The sequence below is a fragment of the Trachypithecus francoisi genome, unplaced genomic scaffold, assembly GCF_009764315.1.
Source record: "Trachypithecus francoisi isolate TF-2019V2 unplaced genomic scaffold, Tfra_2.0 Lachesis_group0, whole genome shotgun sequence".
NCBI classification, from domain to species: domain Eukaryota; kingdom Metazoa; phylum Chordata; class Mammalia; order Primates; family Cercopithecidae; genus Trachypithecus; species Trachypithecus francoisi.
The window spans coordinates 155,557,453-155,578,550 of record NW_022681453.1 but is presented as its reverse complement, the minus strand read 5'-3'; the positions used below and the strand labels follow the sequence as shown (position 1 = coordinate 155,578,550).

Sequence of the window (21,098 nt, the reverse complement as noted above, 5' to 3'; positions counted from 1 at the left end):
TCTCACGTGTTGCTCAGGCTGGTCTTGAACTCCTGGCCTCAAACAATCCTCCTACCTGGGCTTCCCAAAGTGCTGGTATTATAGGCATGAGCCACCGCACCTAGCCTCCAAAGTGATTATCTGGATTATAACTGTTTCACAGGTGTATACACATAATTCAATAAATGGTGTAACTTACATATATGCAGTGTACTGTACATCAATTGTAACTCATTAAAGCTATTTTTTAAAAGCAAAATAAAAAAGACTGATCTATTTGCTTTTTGTTTTTTGTTTTTTTTTTTGACACAGGGTCTCGCTCTGTCACCCAGGCTGGAGTACAGTGACATGATCATGGCTCACTGCAGCCTTGACCTCCTGGGGTCAAGTGATCCTTCCACCTCAGTCTCCTGAGTAGCTGGGACTACAGCCACAGACCACCACACCCGGTTAATTTTTATATTTTTTGTAGAGAAGGGGTTTTGCCATGTTGCCCACTCTGGTCTCGAATTCCTGCCTCAAGCAATCCGCCTGCCTCTGCCTCCCAAAGTGCTGAGATTACAGGCGAAAGCCACTGTGCCCAGCTTATTTGAAGTTCTTAGCTAGTTTTAACTTCTTCCATGTGGACTCCTGTTTTCTCATTTCCCTTGCCTACCCGTGTGTTTTTGTTCCTTTCATAAGTTATCATGGGAGAGAACTGACTAAAGTGAGTATAAGAATATTATGTACTCATGATTAGCTTTAGAGCAAAGGAGATAGAATGGTGCATTTAATATTCCAAATTCCAGTGTATGTTTACTTTTCAAAGGATGAAGAAAAGTTGACCGGGATGCAGTGGCTCATGCCTGTAATTCCAGTACTTTGGGAATTCTGGCACTAAGCCTAGGAGTTCAAGATCAGCCTAGGCAACACAAGGAGACCCCATCTCTACCAAACAAAAAATTAAAAAATTAGAGGCCGAGCATGGTGGCTCATGCCTGTAATCCCAGCACTTTGGGAGGCCAAGGAGAAAGGATCACTTGAGGTCAGAAGTTCAAGACCAGCCTGACCAACATGGTGAAACCTCATCTCTACTAAAAATACAAAAAATAGCCAGCCGTCGTGGCACGCACCTGTAATCCCAGCTACTCGGGAGGCTGAGGCAGGAGAGTCCCTTGAACCTGGGAGGCAGATGTTGCAGTGAGCCGAGATCTCGCCACTGCACTCCAGCCTGGGGGACAGAGTGAGACTCTGTCTCAATTAAAAATAAATAATTTTAAAAATTAGCTGGGTGTGGTGGCTCGCACCTATAGTCCCAGCTAAGAGACTTGATTAGTCTTGAGCCCTGGAGGTCAAGGCTGCAGTGAGACATGATCACACCACTGCACTTGGCCTGAGTGACAGAGTGAAACTCTGTCTCAGAAAAAAAAAAAAAAACTTAAGTTTCTCTCACCTGGTTTCCAAATCTTTTTGGAGGTTCAGCTTTTCACTTAAGAGTGCATCAATCTGAGAGTTTGACTCCTTGAGTTGATTCTGTAATGACTGCAACACATTTCATAGAAAAATAATTAACTTTCTTAGATTACTTACTTTATTAAAACGTATTTATTGGTTATGCAGTCCCCATACCATTAAAAGGCCTTTATAAGTTGGTGAGGCGTCCAGATTTCTGTAGTGGTTTTCTTCTTCTGACTGACTTTCATCTTCTTTATATTGCCTATGAAAATATGCATGCAGTATACTTATGAAAAATCTATCTTCAAAGAAAAAAATCTAATTAAACCAATGTAATGAGGGTTTAATCATCTAAACATGAATTAAAATTAATTCAAATTTCCTACTTGTTCTCATAGAGAGAGGTATTAGAACACTACTACTATCTATTATTATAGGACATACAATATCCATTTACTCTCTTTTTACTTAGAATATACGATCCATGAAGATCAGAACTTTGTCTTATTCACCACTGTATCTCACTGCCTAGAAAAACTATGGACTATAAGAGGTGAAAAAGCACTGCCGAATAAACAAAACGAAACATAGGTGGAACATTCATGTTCTTTCAAAAAATGCATTCACATACTATTTTTTTCTTCTAGTACTTTTAGGTAACCAAAAAACCTGTATGAAAAAATGCAGATCGTAAGTGGAAAAAGCTACAGATTTAATAGTCTTGGTTCAAGCCTTGAAAACACCACTAACTAGTTGTACTATTTGAATAAGTCAATCTCTCAGAATTTATTTTCTCATCTGTAAAACAGTATCTGTCACATCTACTTTACAGGACTGGTGTAAAAAGCAAACGAAAGATACTGAAGGACTATGTGAAATGCAAAGTGCTAGCAAATACATATGATTATTTTTAGCAATCTTGATTAACTATCACTGTGCTGTCCTATATAGTAACCAATAGCTACATGAGCTAGTGGTTACTGCTTAACACTTGAAATATGGGTAATGCCACCAAAGAAATAAACTTTGAATTTCATTAAATCTAAAAATTGAAGCAGTATAAAATACTTTTCTGTTAAATACAACTTCATTTTTTAAGGACTACATTTCGCTTTAACTGTTGCATAAAGTATTACTATTGTAGCCTAGTGTGCACTGGGTACATGCACGATTTCTAGTATTACACATAAACATATCACCAGTCTAGTAAGTATCAATGGATTGATTCAGTTCAAATGATCTATTTATTCCCAATGTGTTTATTTTATGCATGTGCATATAGTCTGATGATAAAAACAATAACAACAAAAAAAAACTTTGGACAACACTGGCCTTAAAAAAATGGATAAGCAGAGAAGCTTTTGCCACTGCAAGAGGCCCATGTCCCACCTGTCTTCTTCCTTTGGTCTTGCTGCTTCAGTTCTACAGGTTCATAGCTCTTCTCCTGTGCTTCCTGTTTATCCTACTTAGGCCTCCAAATCTTAGCCTGTCTTCTCTCTCCTCTTTCATCTTCTTTACTAATGTAATACTTGTCAACGAATTGTTACATCCTCTTTTTACAGTACTCCTACTTCTTTAGATGATACTTATATCCTATTGGTAGATCTCAAAATCTATCCTGAAATTGCCAGAATCTCACTTTCAAGTTAATACTCATTCTTAGAAAGGAGACTGAGTTTATAATATAAACTCCGTTCAGTCAATGAATCCTGAAAAATCCCCTCCTTAGGAGACTCTTTTTATTGCTGCAAATTTTCTCATTTGTAGAATATTATTTATTAACGTATCTCCTATTTTCTTCCTATCCTCCACTTCCCTCAATAAGACATTCAATCCAAATATCTGACCCAAGGATAATTTGCATAGGCCAAAATACTTTACTTCAGCTAGACAACTGATGAAAAGCTTTTTAAGCTAAAAAGTGATTCTTCTCCAAGTCGCTCGTTCCTCAACCCCAGATTTTCATTACAAATTCATGACAACTAAATTCAATACCACCACCACTCCAATGGCCTCAATCCTTTTGTCACCTTTAGTCAGAGAACCCCGTTTGCAGAACTCTACAAGTACCTCTCACATCATATTCTACATGAAAAATTTCCTGATGGCTATGTTATGTTAAATCAATTCTACTCTTACCAAAAACCCCAAATCCCCTCCCTTCATCATCTAGATCAGGGGTCAGCAAACTGCTGTCTGCAGGCTATATTCAGCAGGCTGTTGGTTTTGTAACTATTTTTATTGTAACACACCTGTGACAATTCATTTACACATTATCTGTGTCTGATTTTGTGCTACAACAGCTGAGTTGAGTAGTTGTCCTATCTTTGTAGAATCTCTACCATCTAAACGACAGTTTCATTTGGAAGTCAGAAGGTCCCTGATGCTACTTGATAAAATGCTGCTTTCTGAAAAGAATATAAAGCAAGAAGTTGCTTTTTCATTAGTTGCTCTCTTCTCCCTTCTTTCCTTCTTCCTTTTCTTTTCCTTTCTTCTCTTTTTTTTTCTTTTTTGGAGTCCCCACGGTACTACAGATAATCAGCAACCAGCAACCCACGGAGCTCTGCCATTGTTCTCTCCAAGATTTTGGAAAGTCACTATTCTTGGGGCAAGACTACTCGAACATATGCTTCATTAAAATGAAGAATTATCTGCTTTATTATGGGATCCTAATTACTTAGAACATGGTACAAAATAGGTGCTCAAATACATATTTGTTAAAAGAACTGTTCCATCTATAAATAATAAAAAGATTAGCTACTGTTTTAGTGACCTTACATTAAAGCATTTTAAATTATATCTTAGATATCCTTCAGCTATTTTAGTTTAGCCAAAAACCATTTATCTCTATGCTTATTTAATCATGTGATAAGTGTGTTTTAATCTATAACCCTGATTTTTCACTGACATTTTATGTTTATCTCACATAAATCGGCATACTAATTAGGTTGCACTTTGGTAGGCAGCCAATCTAATTCTATGTACTTTGTGGATATACTCAGTAACTACCCAGGGGCTAGATCACATCAGTAGAAAAAATTGTAATACTTCAAGAAAATAAAGGGAAATACCATTTCCGTTGTGACCAATACTTCGGTGATAAATAAGTATACATAATTTAACATAAATACAACAAAACATCTTGACTTAAGTTGTAAAATATAGTCTTCAAGATCTTTATAAAAAAGAACTTCACAGTGACATATTAGGTGGATTTCCATAGTATATTTAAAGTTTCAAAAGCTACAGAAACTTCTGGTGTGATTACTGGATTAAAAACTTTAAAAACTGTAATACAGGATTATTCGTACCTTTGTGTATGAATTTTTCTAATTTTAGATTCATAGTAATCAATTAGACAAAGCAACCTAGAAAACAGAATATTGAATTATTTTCAAAATGCGGTATTAGAGCAACTACTAGTTTCACTACATAATTTCAAATTACAGTGTAAAAGTAAGTACAGATTATCTGGCAGGCTTTAAAAAATTTAAGTGATTCTTACCAGAAAGCAAATACTATACTAAGTCATATGTTATATTAATTTCAAACTATAGATTTAAAAATAACTATAAACATTATATCTCAACATATTAAATGCATATCCTCCTTGTCCCAACAGTTCTACCTCTAGCAATATCTCCCACAGAAATATGTCAAAGGATGCAACTCAATATGAACAAAGTTGTTCACTGCACCATTATTTATAAGAGTGAAAAGCCAGAAATAATTTAACTCTCCATCAGGAGAAAGGTTAATGGCACATCCATACTATAGAAAATAATGGGCTGGGCACAGTGGCTCAAGCCTGTAATCCCAGCACTTTGGGAGGCTGAGGTGAGTGGATCACGAGGTCAGGAGTTTGAGACCATCCTGGCCAACATGGCGAAACCCCATCTCTACTAAAAATACAAAAAATTAGCTGGGCGTCGTGGTGCGTGCCTGTAGTCCCAGCTACTTGGGAGGCTGAGGCAGGAGAATCACTTGAACCTGGGAGGCGGAGGTTGCAGTGAGCCAAGAGCACACCACTGCACTACAGCCTGGTGACAGGGCAAGACTCCGTCTCAAAAAAAAGAAAAAGAAAAAAAAAAAAGAAAAAGGAAATAATGGAGAAGTAGAAAAAATAATGTAAATTTGTATGTCCTTAACAAGGAATGATGATGGAAAAAATTAATGTTGCATAATCAAATGTATATTTTTTACCTTTGTCTAAAAAGAAAAAAGTTAGATGTGAATATGTATATATATTGAAAAAGAACTCTATGGGTTCTTAACCAGGGAATAAATTGTAACCTAGTGGGTGTATGGAGGGGCAATGTTGCCATATTGACTAGTTGGAGAGGGGGCAGAATGCTAAAAATTCACCAGTGAACAACACAACAATACACAAAGAAGAACTGTCTCACTCAAAATGCCAACAGCACTCCTTTTGAGAAACAGTAGGAAGGACACACACCAAACTGTTAGGAGAGGAGGTTATCTCTGGGATGTGGGGATTAGGAAAGCAAGCAGATTTGTTACATTTTACCATATACACTTTTATATTGTTTGAATTTTTATAAACACTCATTGCTTTTATGATTTAAAAAACGAGAGAAAAACAAAATAATACTATGCTTTCATGTGTTTTTTTTTTTTTTTTTTTTTAAGACGGAGTCTCGCTATGTCACCCAGGCTGGAGTGCAGTGGCCAGACCTCAGTTCACTACAAGCTCCGCCTCCTGGGTTCACGCCATTCTCCTGCCTCAGCCTCCCGAGTAGCTGGGACTACAGGCGCCGCCACCTCGCCTGGCTAGTTTTTTTGTATTTTTAGTAGAGATGGGGTTTCACCGTGTTAGCCAGGATGGTCTCGATCTCCTGACCTCGTGATCCGCCCGTCTCGGCCTCCCAAAGTGCTGGGATTACAGGCTTGAGCCACAGCGCCCGGCGTGTTATTCTTTTTAAAGGAAAAATTTATACTGTTTCCCTCCTATCTTGGGAAAACATTACCAACCCATCCCCCTTTTCAGACCTAATTCAGCCAATTGTGCTCTTAATGTCACAACTTTCTAGATTATTCTTTCTCTTCAACCCTTCCCATCTTGACATATGCCAACTTTCACATTATCCTGAAAATATGCTTTAATCTTTATATCCCACACAAATCCTCTTGACCTACTTCCCCCTTATGCTACGCTTCTATTTCTAATCTTTTCCTTCACAGCAAACTTCATTCATTCTGAGTGATTGTAACTAATTATCTTCAATAAAGTTTTAGGGAAGACTTATTACATGTTAAGTACTGGGAATTCTGAGCAAATAAAACAGTGGAAAAGTAAACAAGTTAACCAATGAGGAAGCATGCAACACTGCTGATCACCCTCTCCTTGAAACACTTTTGTTCCTTGGTTATCATGATACCCAAACACAATTCCTCTTCTGCCTCTTCTTTCTGTATATGGAATTTGGAAGTTCTCTGGAGTTTGGCCCTTTTAACAATAGGCCTGATATGTCTACATGGATGACTGAAGGTGCCTAAGCATATATCCATAAATGAATTCATCGGTTTCTTCCCCGTTCCTTCAAATGTAGCTTAAAAACTGGCCATCTTTGACTCCTCCACTCCTTTCAACATCTATAGCCAATTCACCCGGACAACTCCTGTCCATCTTTGCAGTGTCTCTCCCTTTTTTGGTCCTAGTTAAGACCTTCATTAGCCTTCATCTAGATTACTACAACCGATTACTAACTTGTCTTTCTGTCTCTGGGTTTAATCTCCTTGCTCAGAAATCTTTGGGTATGTTTCCTGTCACACAGAAAGTAGAACTCAAACTCTTTGGCCAATTTAAGTCTCTCAAAGTTACAGCACACTTTCCATATTGTCATATTGTCTCTTAAGACTCTTCCCAGAATCTCATGTATCCTATGCGCCAGACCTCTTGGACTCTTGATGTCCCAAACACATTCACTTTTCTGTTCCCATATTCCTCTAATTGAAACACCCTTTCTCTCACCTCTGCCTATTAATATTCTATAGTTCCTAGTAGTCCAGCTAAAAAGATAACTCATTCATGAAGCCTATGTAGTCAGTACTACCTTTCACTAATTTCTCCCTACGTCACACCCACTTAGCATCCTATCTGCCCCACCTTATAGTACATACCACTAACTGCTTTATATTTTACTTACCTACATATGTGTCTATATACCCAACTAGACTATCAGGTCACCAAATGCAGGAATCATGGCTTTACTCATCTGTGTGTGCCCTATTACTTAGCCCAGTACTCATGTAACTTTTAATAATATCTGTAGTGGCTACAACTCATGTATTTCCAATAGGTTTAATTCACAATTTTTTATTTCAGTGTCTCAAACTGAAAGTTTGTATTGATAAAAATCAAACAGAGTGGAAAATCTCTGGCCCACTGGACAAATTCATACCTGAATTAGCCTGATTTCATCTGCTACACTGCAAGTTCTCTCAGTGCTTCTCTCACCCTCGTACCCAGTTATCTTAGCTGATTTTTTGTTTTTTCATTCTTCCCTTCCAATTTCTCTCTTCTTCTCCTTCTTCTTCCCACTGTAGTTCTCTCTCCCCTGCCTCTCTCCTTTTTATTCTTCCTTACCTCTCCTATTTTTCTTTTTTTTTTTTTTTGAGACGGAGTCTCGCTCTGCCGCCCAAGGTGGAGTGCAGTGGCCGGATCTCAGCTCACTGCAAGCTCCGCCTCCCGGGTTCACGCCATTCTCCTGCCTCAGCCTCCCGAGTAGCTGGGACTACAGGCGCCCGCCACCACGCCCGGCTAGTTTTTTGTATTTTTTAGTAGAGACGGGGTTTCACCGTGATAGCCAGGATGGTCTCGATCTCATGATCTCATGATCCACCCGTCTCGGCCTCCCAAAGTGCTGGGATTACAGGCTTGAGCCACCGCGCCCGCCAACCTCTCCTATTTTTCTTACCTTGCCTCCCTCTTCTCTTTATTCACATCTTTCACTAACATTTTTATGTTGTTTTTGTTATATGTTTGTCCTTACTTTTCCTTCAAGAGGATGAAAATTATGTATGTGTATTATCTCTGAAATAATTATCAAAAAAAACCCTATAGTTTTAACTTGTTTTTACTTTATATCTGACCTCATTTATTTTTATAGTAAAATAGAAACATCTAATTATTCAAGATTTTCAGTCCTACTAAGCCTATAATACCGCTTAAAATGCAATCAGTTTAAACTGTTAAGAGAAAAACAGAAGGTGCTAGCATGTTAACAAGAGAGAATATGAATATAATATCCATACTACTTATATTGCTAAAAATAACACTAAACATTTAAAATCAATTACCTACAGGGGAGGTAAGGATAGGATGGAATAAAGGGGACAGGAATGAAAATACAACTTCTCTAAATATAAATAACGAATAGTTTTGATTTTGGAATTATATAAATGCTTATACATTCAAAAGTAAAATTTTAAAAAGCAATCCTTGAAAATTGAAAAGGAATTGAAACAAATCTAACTGCATTTGGTGATGCAAACACACAGAGAAACAAGTATTTCAAGATATTTTAGAAATATACATATTGGCCGGGCGCGGTGGCTCAAGCCTGTAATCCCAGCACTTTGGGAGGCCGAGACGGGCGGATCACGAGGTCAGGAGATCAAGACCATCCTGCCTAACACGGTGAAACCCCGTCTCTACTAAAAATACAAAAACTAGCCGGGCGAGGTGGCGGGCGCCTGTAGTCCCAGCTACTCGGGAGGCTGAGGCAGGAGAATGGCGTAAACCCGGAGGCGGAGCTTGCAGTGAGCTGAGATCCGGCCACTGCACTCCAGCCCGGGCAACAGAGCGAGACTCCGCCTCAAAAAAAAAAAAAAAAAAAAAAAAAAAAAAAAAAGAAATATACATATTGACTGCATACATAGTGGAATATATTAATGTCCAAGAGAGCTGCCCAGAAATTTTTTTTTATTATTTTACTTTAAGTTCTAGGGTACATGTACACAATGTGCAGGTTTGTTACATATGTATACATGTGCCATGTTGGTGTGCTGCAACCATTAACTCATCATTTACATGAGGCATATCTCCTAATGCCAGAAATTTAAATTTCATTCAGTAGGCTGATTGTTAGTAATTCTAGTTTTAATATTTTGAAACTATTTTTATGTATTAACAGATATAGCAAATAATAATAATAGTGTTCTTGGCCGGGCGCGGTGGCTCAAGCCTGTAATCCCAGCACTTTGGGAGGCCAAGACGGGTGGATCACGAGGTCAGGAGATGGAGACCATCCTGGCTAACACGGTCAAACCCCATCTCTACTAAAAAATACAAAAAACTAGCCAGGTGACGTGGCGGGCGCCTGTAGTCCCAGCTACTCCGGAGGCTGAGGCAGGAGAATGGCGTGAACCTGGGAGGCGGAGCTTGCGGTGAGCTGAGATCCGGCCACTGCACTCCAGCCTGGGTGATAGCGAGACTCCGTCTCAAAAAAAAAAAAAAAAAAAATTGTTTTTAAGAATGATTTTCAGTAGAAAAGACAACAGTTACAAATGTAAAATCAGAATTTAAATAAAAATAGTATCTTAACTTCAGCTAGGTTAAATATATATAGTCCCCTCCAAAATATATAGTCCCTGGTTCTTTCCACTAAAAACTTTTAAAATCAATAACATAATAAAACTAAGCAACCCCCAAACCCATACAGTGATCCCTAAATATTATTCTTCACTAAAAGGATCAGTTATTTTGAGAAATGTCTGATTAATTATGAATTTATTTAAAAGTTTAGTGTTATTTTTAGTAAACGTTCAATTCCATTCCTCAAAGGACCTCTAGAACAAACAAGCAAACAAACAAACAAAAAAACAGGATGAGCACGGAAAAACAATGCAGAAAAGAAGGAGAGAGAGGCTTTTCTAGTTTATAAGAGTTATAACCACCCCCAAGATAAAATCAGGTCAAACAAACAAAACCATGAATCTAGCTACATATCAATTTATGTAGCAAAATTACTGTCTATCCAAGACGGTATGAGGAACTCTTTTGCACAGATAGGCAAACACTCTGTTTTGAGTGACAATGCGATCTTCTTCCTCCTTTCTTAATCTATTGACTTCCATTTGCAAAGAAGCAATAGTTTCTTGTTGCTCCGTTCGTTTTTTCTTATAATGCTGGCACTTCACCTATAAGATATTTTTTAAAAACATAATTATGATATGTACATCTAGGACATGCTATCCTAACCATATTGTACACAAAGGCATCTTCATAGTTTCTATTGAGCTGTTTCATTCAAGAACTTCAGTATTGAGGCTGTTTTTAAATGAGTATAAACTCTAGGAACATTAATATATCATAAACCTGAAAAAATACAAGTCAAATAGCTATAAAATGGGGAAACTACAGTTCATAATTGCATGCATTCAAGACTTTTCTTACCAAGTAAAGGAACTCAAGAATTTCCATAAAACTGGTATAATTTTATGTTTAAGTTTACATTAAAACAATAATCAGGAAAGAATCAATATTAATTCGGGATTGCAAATGGTGTAGTCAACTTAGGCATTCATGCAATGTGGGTGACTGCAAACTCACAGTAAGTCCATAATCAAGAAATTATCATCAAGAAATAATCAGGGAGAACGACATCACCAAAATGGCAGAGTTGAAGCAATCTGACTTCACTTCCCCCAACAGAAAACCAAAAGCCAATATCCAATGCCAAGATTATTACCAGCAATATCCCAGAACTCAAATCTAAGGATGGGACAATCCCCGGGACCGCAAAAAGAAGTGAAAAAATTTCAAGCAGATGGTAAGAGAATTGGACTTCTGTAACTGTGATGCCTCTCCCCTAATCTGCAAGGAACTGCCTGTGGAAAATTTTCCCCGGACTCAGTTTCTACACTGGAAAAAGTGAGATCAAGACCAACTTCCCCACCATCTTGGGTTCCTTGCAGGAGAACTGTTCCTGCCTCAACCCACAGAAAGCATCACAAGTGCCTATAGGAAGAAAAACTCCTGAGAGCAACCAAAGACAAAGATGGGAGGTGGGAACAGCAGCAACCCCAGTCTGCAAAATCTGCTTGGTTTCTCAGCCAAAGAAGATGCTATATCAGAGTAGCTGTTCAGCAGCACCACACTGTAGGAGATACACTCTACAGGCTTGCTGGGTATGAAATCCTAGCCAGCTTTTCCATACAGCTGGAGTATCCCATTTGGGATCTCCCCAACCTAGGACCATCAGTACTCTGAACGCTTGCCAGAGCTGTGGCAAACCTGGACATGAGCTGCCATCTAGTACCAAGGAGGAGGCAGTGACCTAGCATAAAGGAAATTCAACAGGTGAATTGTAAAGAACCTCTATGTAAACATATCCAAGAAAAACCCAAACAAGCCAGACAGTGAAAACTGAAATAACTAATCCTTCAATGAGAAGACACAGATACATGTCCACAGGAAACAACAGCAAACAAGGAACCATGACCCCCCAAGATGGAAAAAGGAGCTAGTGACTGACTCTAACGAGACAGTGATGTGAGATTCTTCAGATCAATAATTCTTTTTCTTTTTTTTTTTTTAAGTCATCTGGTTCTGGGCCTTTATTTGTTCAGAGGTTTTGATTATTGACATAATCCATTGTTACACATCTACTAAAGTTTTTTACTTCTTCTTGAGTCAGTTTTGGCAATGTCTGTGTTGCTAGAAATTTGTCCACTTCATCTAAGTTAGCTAATCTGTAGTCATATAATTGTTCAGAGTATAGTCTTATAATCATTGCTTTAATGGAGGGGTGGAGGTTTAGGGTTTACTATCTTACAACTTTCAGTGATGTTAAATCTTTTCTATCATTGTTCTTGTTTGTTTGAGACAGAGTCTCACTGTCGCCCAGGCTGGAGTGCAGTGGCATGATCTCGGCTTACTGCATCTTCCACCTCCTAGGTTCAAGTGATTCTCCTGCCTCACCCGAGTTGCTGGGATTACAGGCATGTACCATCACACCTAGATTTTTGTATTTTTAGTAGAGACAGGGTTTCACCATGTTGGCCAGGCTGGTCTGACCTCAAGCGATCCTCTTGCCTTGGCCTCCAAAAGTGCTGGGATTATAGGTGTGAGCCGCCCAGCCCTTTTTATCACTGTTAAAGAATTTTAATGTTATATCTGTATATTCCTTAATCATTGCTTCTTCCTAATCCCTGTCTGCCCAAGATTCAAAAGCTCAGTGAACTCCAATATAACACAGGAAATCAATTGAGAAATCTATCAGTGAAATTTTTAAAAGGTATTGAAATAATAACTTAAAAAAAAAATCAAACAGAAATCCTGGGACTGAGAAATACATTCCCTGAACTGAAAAATGAATTAGAGGCTTTTAATAGCAGAACAGATCAAGTACAGGAAAGAATCAGTGAGCTTGAAGACAAGCTACTTGAAAATACACAGAAGAAAAAGAAAAAAGAATACCTACAAAATATAGAAAATCACCTCAAAAGAGCAAATCTAAGAATCAGTGGCCTTCAAGAGGGAGTTGAGAAAGAGCAAGGGGTAGAAAACTTATTCAACGAAATAGTAACAGAAAACTATCCAAATTTACACAGAGATATAAACATCCATGAACAGGAAGGTCAAAGATCACCAAACAGATTCAATTCAAATAAGCCTACCCCCAAAGCATAGAATAAATTCTCACCTGGGCAATACCATACTGGACATAGGAATGAGTAAAGATTTCATAACAAAGACACCAAAAGCAATTGCAACAGAAGCAAAAATTGACAGATGGGATCTAATTAAACCTAAGAGCTTCTGCATAGCAAAAGTAACAAACAGACAACCTACAGAATGGGAGGAAACATCTGAAATTATGCATCCGACAAAGGTCTAACAGCCAGCATCTATAAGGAACTAAATTTACAAGAGAAAAACAAATTCATTAAAAAGTCAGCAAGGGGCATGAATAGACACTTTTCAAAAGAAGACATACATGCAGGCAACAAGCATAAAAAAAAAAAAAAGCTTAGGCAGGGTGCAGTGGCTCATGCCTGTAATTCCAACACTTTGGGAGGCTGAGGCGAGTGGATCACCTGAGGCCAGGAGTTTGAGACCAGCCCAGCCAACATGGTGAAACCCACTCTCTGCTAAAAACTAAAAAATTATTCTGATGTGGTGGCACACGCCTGTTGTCCCAGCTACTCAGGAGGCTGAGGGAGGGGAATCGCTTGAACCCAGAAGGTTGCAGTGAGCTGAGACCATACACTGTACTCCAGCCTAGGCAACACAGCAAGACTATGTTTAAAAAAAAAAAAAAAAAAACAAGCTCAATATCACTGATCATTAGAGAAACGCAAATCAAAACCACAATGAGATACCATCTCATACCAGTCAGAAGGCTATTATTAAAAAGTAAAAAAATAACAGATGCTGGCAAGGTTGCAGAGGAAAGGGAACACTTATAGACTGTTGGTGGGAGTGTAAATTATTTCAACCATCGTGGAAAGCAGTATGGCAATTCCTCAAAGAACTAAAAGCAGAACTACCATTTGATGCAGCAATCTCATTATTGGGTATATACCCAGAGGAATACAAATCATTCTACCATAAAGACACATGCCCGAATGTTCACTGCAGCACTATTCACAACAGCAAAAACATAGAATCAACGAAATACTCATCAATGGTAGACTGGACAAAGGGGTACATATACACCATGGAATACTATACAGCCATAAAAAAAGAACAAGATCATGTCTTTTGCAAGAACATGGATGGAGCTGAAGGGCATTATCCTTAGCAAACTAATGCAGAACAGAAAACCAAATACTACTTGTTCTCACTTATAAGTGGGAACTAAATGATGAGAACTTGTGAACACAAAGAAGGTAACAACAGACACTGGGGTGGAGGGTGGGAGAAGGAAGAGAAGCAGAAAAGATAACTATTGGGTACTGGGCTTAATGCCTAGGTGATGAAATAATCTGTACAACAAACCCCCATGGGACAAGTTTACCTATGTAACAAAACTTCACATTTACCCAAATCTAAAAGTTTAATAAATAAGTACATTCTCAAAGTCAAGCACAAAGAAAAGATCCTAAAAGCATCAAGAGAAAACAAGTAAACAACATATAAAGAAGCTGTGATTTATCTGGCAATAGAATCCTCAGCAGAAAGCATACAGACCAGGAGGGAGTGAAATGACATTCAAAGTGGTACTGAAAGAAAAAGAAAAAGAAACACCTGTCAACCAAGAATATTATTCTCAGCAAAGCTATCTTTGAAATATGAAGGAGATAAAGCCTTTACCAGGACAAGCAAACACTTGTAAGGGACTCATAAGAAATGCTAAAGGGAGTTCTTCACTATGAAAGAGAAGGACACCACATGCAAAAACAAAAAAAAAATTTGGAAGTATAAAACCCATTGGTAAAAGTGAGTATACAGACAAACACAGAATACTCTAATAATATACTTGTGGTGTGTAATCCAGTCATATCTCTGGTATGAATACTAAAAGACAAATCTACTTAAAACAACAGACTGGGCACAGTGGCTCATGCCTATAATCCCAGAACTTTGGGAGGCAGAGGCAGGCAGATTGTTTGAGCTCAGAAATTTGAGACCAGCCAGGGTAATATGGCAAAGCCCCGTCTCCACCAAAAATACAAAAAGTTAGCTGGGTGTCATAGCACGCACTTATGATCTCAGCTACTTAAGAGGCTGAGGTGGGAGTGTCAGGATCCTTAGGGTGTCACTTCACCAGTCAGAAACCCCTGTGGCCAGTGGCACCTCTGCTTGAGTTTTGCTCACACCTGCTGGGCTTGTTCTGCCCACTCAGCCCAGCAGGCTGTACTCAGCTTGTGCTACCAGCCCAGACCCCCCGCCTATCAAGGACAAGCCAGGTGCAGAGTAGTGAGGGGTGTGTGAGTGAGCAAGTGTGGGGTCCGGCTACGTGCACAGCCAGGCACACTGACTGTTGCAGTGAGGCAGGCAACTCCAGCCACCATCATAGGCACTGGCTCCATGCAAGGCTGTGACTGGACCAGATGTACTGCAAGCGGCTTCCACTGTGGGCACCAATGTCTGGAAAAGGGGAAAGAAGTGGTACCTGAAAGCTCAGAGATGCCTGGAACCACAAAGCCCCAAAGAGGGTGTTACAGTGTGTCAGAGCCCTGGCTCTGGGAGTCCTGAGGTCTAGGATCCCAGAAGAACCACAAATCTCTCCTTGTCGCCTGCAGCACAACAAGTTGGGGGATGTGTTTCAGGTGGCACATGTTTCAGCCCATTTGTGTTACCGCTGTTTCAGTCCCACCGCCCTGCTCTGGCCAGTGGCTCCGGGCCTGGCCTGGCCCCACAGCTGCTTCCCATTGCATGGGGCAGCCACCAGGTGCCAGTGGAGGGTGGGAGGCCTATGGTGTGAGAGCAGCTCTGGCTCAGGAATCCTGAGGTCTGGGCCCCTAGAAAGGTCACCACTCTTCACTCATGCAGTATGTGGGTGTCACCACCCACAGCCTGGCAAGTCAGCCAGGAATGTGTTACAGCTCCTTTCACTCTCACCATTCAGCAAGTCCCAAGTTCTTGTCCTGTGTCCAGGAAGAATGAGGTTACACAGACAACTGGAAGGTGAACAAGGTGGAGAGAAGCCTTATTGAGTAACGGAACAGCTCTTAGTAGAGAGGAGACCCTGAGTGGGCAGCTCCTATCCACAGTTAGGTAGTCCCAATGAGTTGATGAGTCCCTGAGTCTAGCTGAGCCTTGGGTTTTTACAGGCTCAGAAGGGCGGGAGTATGTGCTGACTGGTCCATGGGCAGCCATAGGAAGGCCTGGAAAAAGCATCATCCAATTGGCCAAAGGGCATCAAGTAAGTTCTCACTCCAGGCTGCAGACTCCACCTGGCACTGGCAGCCTGGCCTCCAGGCTTCAGGCTGTCCTTGGCTTGAAGGTGAGATTTCACTGAGGACCTGCCCCTTCCGCCTAGGAACCTGTCTGCCTCTCACCACTATCAACATGCCATCTGTGGTACCCAGGCTGTCCGCACTGAGGGGTGCCCACAGGCCCACGTGAAGCTGCCTACAACCTCCCTGTCTCCCTTCCGCACTCATTGGTGCCCAAACTCTGTGGGGAGCCAAGCTAGTAAGGGGCTGGCAGGTCAGCACCGCCCTGAGTGTGCACACACCTGACTGGGTCATGACAGCACCTGCGCTCAGCCACAACTTTGCTCTACACCAGAGTGGGTACTGGTAGTGAAGGGAGGCCAGGGAGTCGGAGCAAGTACTTCCAAGTCTGAGGGAGCAGGGGGCTTTCCAGGCCCATAAGAGTGCAGGGATGCCCAAGTCCAAAGCTGTGGTTAGGCAGCTGCAGCTATGCCTGGGAGCACAGGGTCCCCACTGGGATCACCTGTTCCTAGCCCCTGATGGCTCCATGGAGCACGCAGCCCTGGCCACACCCCTCCACTGCTGACTTCCTCACAGCAGTTGCTTCAGATTTGCTGCCACCTCTATCAAGAGGATAGCTTGAGCCTGGGAGGCGGAGGTTGCAGTGAACCGAGATTGCATCACTGCACTCCAACCTGGGTGACAGAGTGAGACCCCATCTCAAAAAAAGCAAAAACCAAAAAGCTCCCCGCAAAAAATAACTACAGTAACTTTTTAAGATATAGGTAATATAAAAAGATGTAAACTGAGACAACAAAAAGTCATAATGTGATGGAGTAGAAGTGTAGAATGTTTTAGTTTTTCCTTTGTTTGTTTCTATTATTTGTGATCAAGGCAAGATATCTATTTAAAGTAACTTGTCCAGGCACAGGCTCACGCCTGTAATCTCCACACTTTGAGAGGCTAAAGCAGGAGAACTGCTTGAGGCCAGGAGTTAAAGACCGACCTGGCCAACACAGTGAGATCCCCATCTCTTTTAAAAACTCTGTAACTTAAAAAATAACTTGTTACATCTATAAAATGTTTCTTTTTTAAAACCTCATGGTTAACTACCAAGCAAAAATATAACAGGTACACTAAAAAAAAAAAGCAAAATAATTAAAACAACTAAAAAAGAAGAAAATCACCTGACCACAAAAAAGGAAGAAAACACAATGAGATATCGTATCACTCCAGTTAGAATGGCTATTACTCAAAAGACAAAAAAAAAAAAAAGAAAAAATTCTGGTGAGGATATGTAGAAAGAAGAATCCTTGTACACTATAGGTGGGAATGAAAACTAGTACAACTACTATGGAGAACAGTACGGCAGTTCCTCAAAAAACTAAACCATATGATCCAGCAAACCCACTACTGAGTGTTTATGTATGTATGTACATATGTATGTATGTATGTGTGTATGCATACACACATATTATATATATAATATAAACATATTGAAGAGATATCTGCACTCTCTTGTTTATTACAGCACTATTCACAACAGCCAAAATATGATTCAACCTAGGTATCCATCAATGGATGATTGAAAAAAGAAAATGTGGTATATGTACACAAATGGAATATTATTCAGCCATAAAAATGAATGAAATCCTGTCACGTGCAGCTACATGGATGAAAATGGAAGTCATTACGTTAAATGAAATAAGCCAGGCCCTGAAAGACAACTATTGCACATTCTCACTCAAATGTGGAAACCAAAAAAGCACATCTCAGAAAGACAGAGCAAAACAGTGGTTAACAGAGGCTACAAAAAGTAGGAGGGAATGGGGAAATGAAGAGAGGTTGATTAATGGGTACAACAATACAGATACATAGAAGGAATAAGATGTAGTAATATGATAGCACAGTAGGTTGACCATATTAACAATAATCTATTATATATGTCAAAATAGTTGGAAGAGAAGAATTCTAATGTTTCCAACATTAAAAAACATAAATATTTGAGGTGACAGATATCTCATTTACCCTGAATTGATAATTACACATTATATGAATATGTCAAAATATCTCATGTAGCATGAAAATGGTTGCGGGAAGTCAGGGACCCCAAACAGAGGGACCAGCTGGAGCCGTAGCAGACGAACATAAATTGTGAAGATTTAATGGACATTTATCAGTTCCCAAATTAATACTTTTATAATTTCTTACACCTGTCTTTACTGAAATTTCTGAACAAAAATTGTGAAGATTTCATGGACATTTATCAGTTCCCAAATCTCTTATAATTTCTTATGCCTGTCTTTACTTTAATCTCTTAATCCTGTTATCTTCATAAGCTGAGAATGTACGTCACCTCAGGGCCACTATTGTACAAATTGATTGAAAAACATGTGTGTTTGAACAATATGAAATCAGTGCACCTTGAAAAAGAACAGAATAACAGCAATTTTCAGGGAACAAGGAAGGACAACTGTAAGGTCTGACTGCCTGCGGGGTTGGGCAGAATACAGCCATATTTTTCTTCTTGCAGAGAGCCTATAAAAGGACGTGCAAGTAGGAGAGGTATCACTGAATTATTTTCCCAGCAAGGAATATTAATAATTAATACCCTGGGGAAGGAATGCATTCCTTGGGGGAGGTCTATAAATGGACGCTCTGGGAGTGTCTGTCTTATGCGGTTGAGATAAGGACTGAAATACGCCCTGGTCTCCTGCATTACCCTCAGGTTTACTAGTATTGGGAAATTCCAGCCTGGTAAATTTGAGGTCAGACTGGTTCTCTGCTCTTGAATCCTGTTTTCTGTTGTTTAAGATATTTATCAAGACAAAATGTGCACAGCTGAAAACAGACGCTCATTAGTAATTCTAATTTTGCCCTTTGCCTTGTGATCTTTGCTTTGCCGTTTGCCTTGTGATCTTTATTGCCCTTTAAAGCATGTGATCTTTGTGACTTACTCCCTGTTCATACACCTCCTCTCCTTTTAAAGTACTTAATAAAAACCTGCTGGTTTTGCGGCTCAGGGGACATCACAGACCTACTGATATGTGATGTCAGCCCCGGAGGCCCAGCTGTAAAATTCCTCTCTTGGTACTCTTTCTCTTTATTTCTCAGACCAGCCGACACTTAGGGAAAATAGAAAGAACCTATGTTGAAATATTGGGGGCAGTTTCCCCCAATAGAAAATATGTATAGCTATATGTATCAATAAAAAAGAGTCAGTATGTATCCTAAGATTTATATAAAAGAATATGTATCTTCAATAATTTATTCTCTTGTCATCAGCAAGATATCACTCGCCTGGTTTCCCCTTATTCTCTAGCTTCCATCCCTCAGTATCCTTTTAAAGCTCATTATCAAAAAGCACTATCATAGCCAGACAAGGTGGCTCATGCCCATAATCCCAGCACTTTGGGAGGCTGAGGCAGGCAGATCCCTTGAGGTTAGGAGCTCGAGATCAGCCTGGCCAATATGGTGAAAACCTGTCTCTACTGAAAATAAAAAAATTAGCGGGGCGTGGTGGTGGGTGCCTGTAGTCCCAGCTACTCAGGAGGCTGAGGCACAAGAATTGCAGGAGGTGGAGGCTGCAGTGAGCTGAGATGGTGCCACTGCATTCCAGCCTGTGTGACAAAGCAAGTCTCCATCTGAAAACAAATAAACAAACAAACAAAAAACAAAACTATCACCCTTATTAATATACTTTTCATAAATGAAAAAGACTCACTGAAAACCCTTTTCCCTACCCGGCCTGTACAATACTGACACAAATCTCTTACAGAACAGACACCCATGTCTAAGCACATGTTCATGTGCCCACGGTGTAATGTTTGCTGAGACTTAGCAACCCTCAGAGGAAAAAGGGTTCTCAGCTTCCGGTACTATTTCATCTTATAAGATGAAAAATGAAATGAAATGAAATTGAAATGAAATAACGAAACTGAAATGAAATAAAAAAATGGATGTGACCTGTGGCTACTCCAGTACCATGGATTACATCCAGAAGGAATCCTCTGCCTCAGCCCTTCCTAGAAGCCAGGCAGGGCCTCTGCAGCCAAGTGATGAGGGTGTCAGTCCCACCTGTTTCTACAGGTTAAGCCATGAACTAGAACTAGAAATTGAGTTTTGCAAAACTGTAGGATAGAAAAGCAATACAGCAGTCCTCCTTATCCATGGGGGATACATTCCAGGACCCTCAGTGGATGCGCAAAACTTCAAATAGTACTGAACCCAATTGCCATCAATTGGAAATTACAAGTTTATGAGTTTCTGCTTATGACTTCCACCAACAAATTAATAGCCTTTTCCATCTTAACTGCGCTATTACTCACTGTGGCCATAACAGTTGCAGTTTGTAGTGTGATAGCAAAACTAGCACTAATTTATTTTTCCTTTGTCAGGATAACATAGAAGATTCATTCTCACCATAGATCTTAGCAACCTCAGCAATTTTTTTCTTTCCTTATTAAGCCAAGAACTTTCACCTTTTCACTTAAAGGAAGCACTTCACAGCTTCTCTTTGGCATATCCAAATTGCCAGCATCATTCCTCTTGCACCTTGGGCCTATTATTAAGTAAGATAAGGGTTACCTGAATACAAGTACTGTGATACTGCGACAGTAGATCTGATAACCAAGACAGTTACCAAGTGACTAATGGGCAGGTAGCACATACAGTGTGGATAAGGTGGAAAAGGGATGATTCATGTCCTGAAAGGGACTGAACAAGATTGTGTGAGATTTCATCACACTACTCAGAATAGTGTACAATTTTAAACTTATGAACTATTTATTTCTGGAATTTTCTATTTAATATTTTCAGACTGCAATTTACTGACC

At 39.8% G+C, this 21,098-nt stretch overlaps 1 protein-coding gene across 9 annotated transcripts in view; it reads right to left on the bottom strand.

Annotated features, from left to right (window-relative positions):
- The window catches only part of CEP70 (centrosomal protein 70), a 112,885-nt gene that overhangs the window by 27,955 nt on the left and 63,832 nt on the right, over nt 1-21,098 (bottom strand). For all 9 annotated transcript variants that reach the window (XM_033212522.1, XM_033212519.1, XM_033212518.1 and 6 more), the window contains 4 exons: nt 10,406-10,575; nt 4,725-4,781; nt 1,588-1,675; nt 1,412-1,500 (listed from right to left, as the gene is read on the bottom strand). In XM_033212522.1, the coding sequence (XP_033068413.1) occupies nt 1,412-1,500; nt 1,588-1,675; nt 4,725-4,781; nt 10,406-10,575 (404 nt within the window). The remainder of the gene's footprint in view (nt 1-1,411; nt 1,501-1,587; nt 1,676-4,724; nt 4,782-10,405; nt 10,576-21,098) is intronic.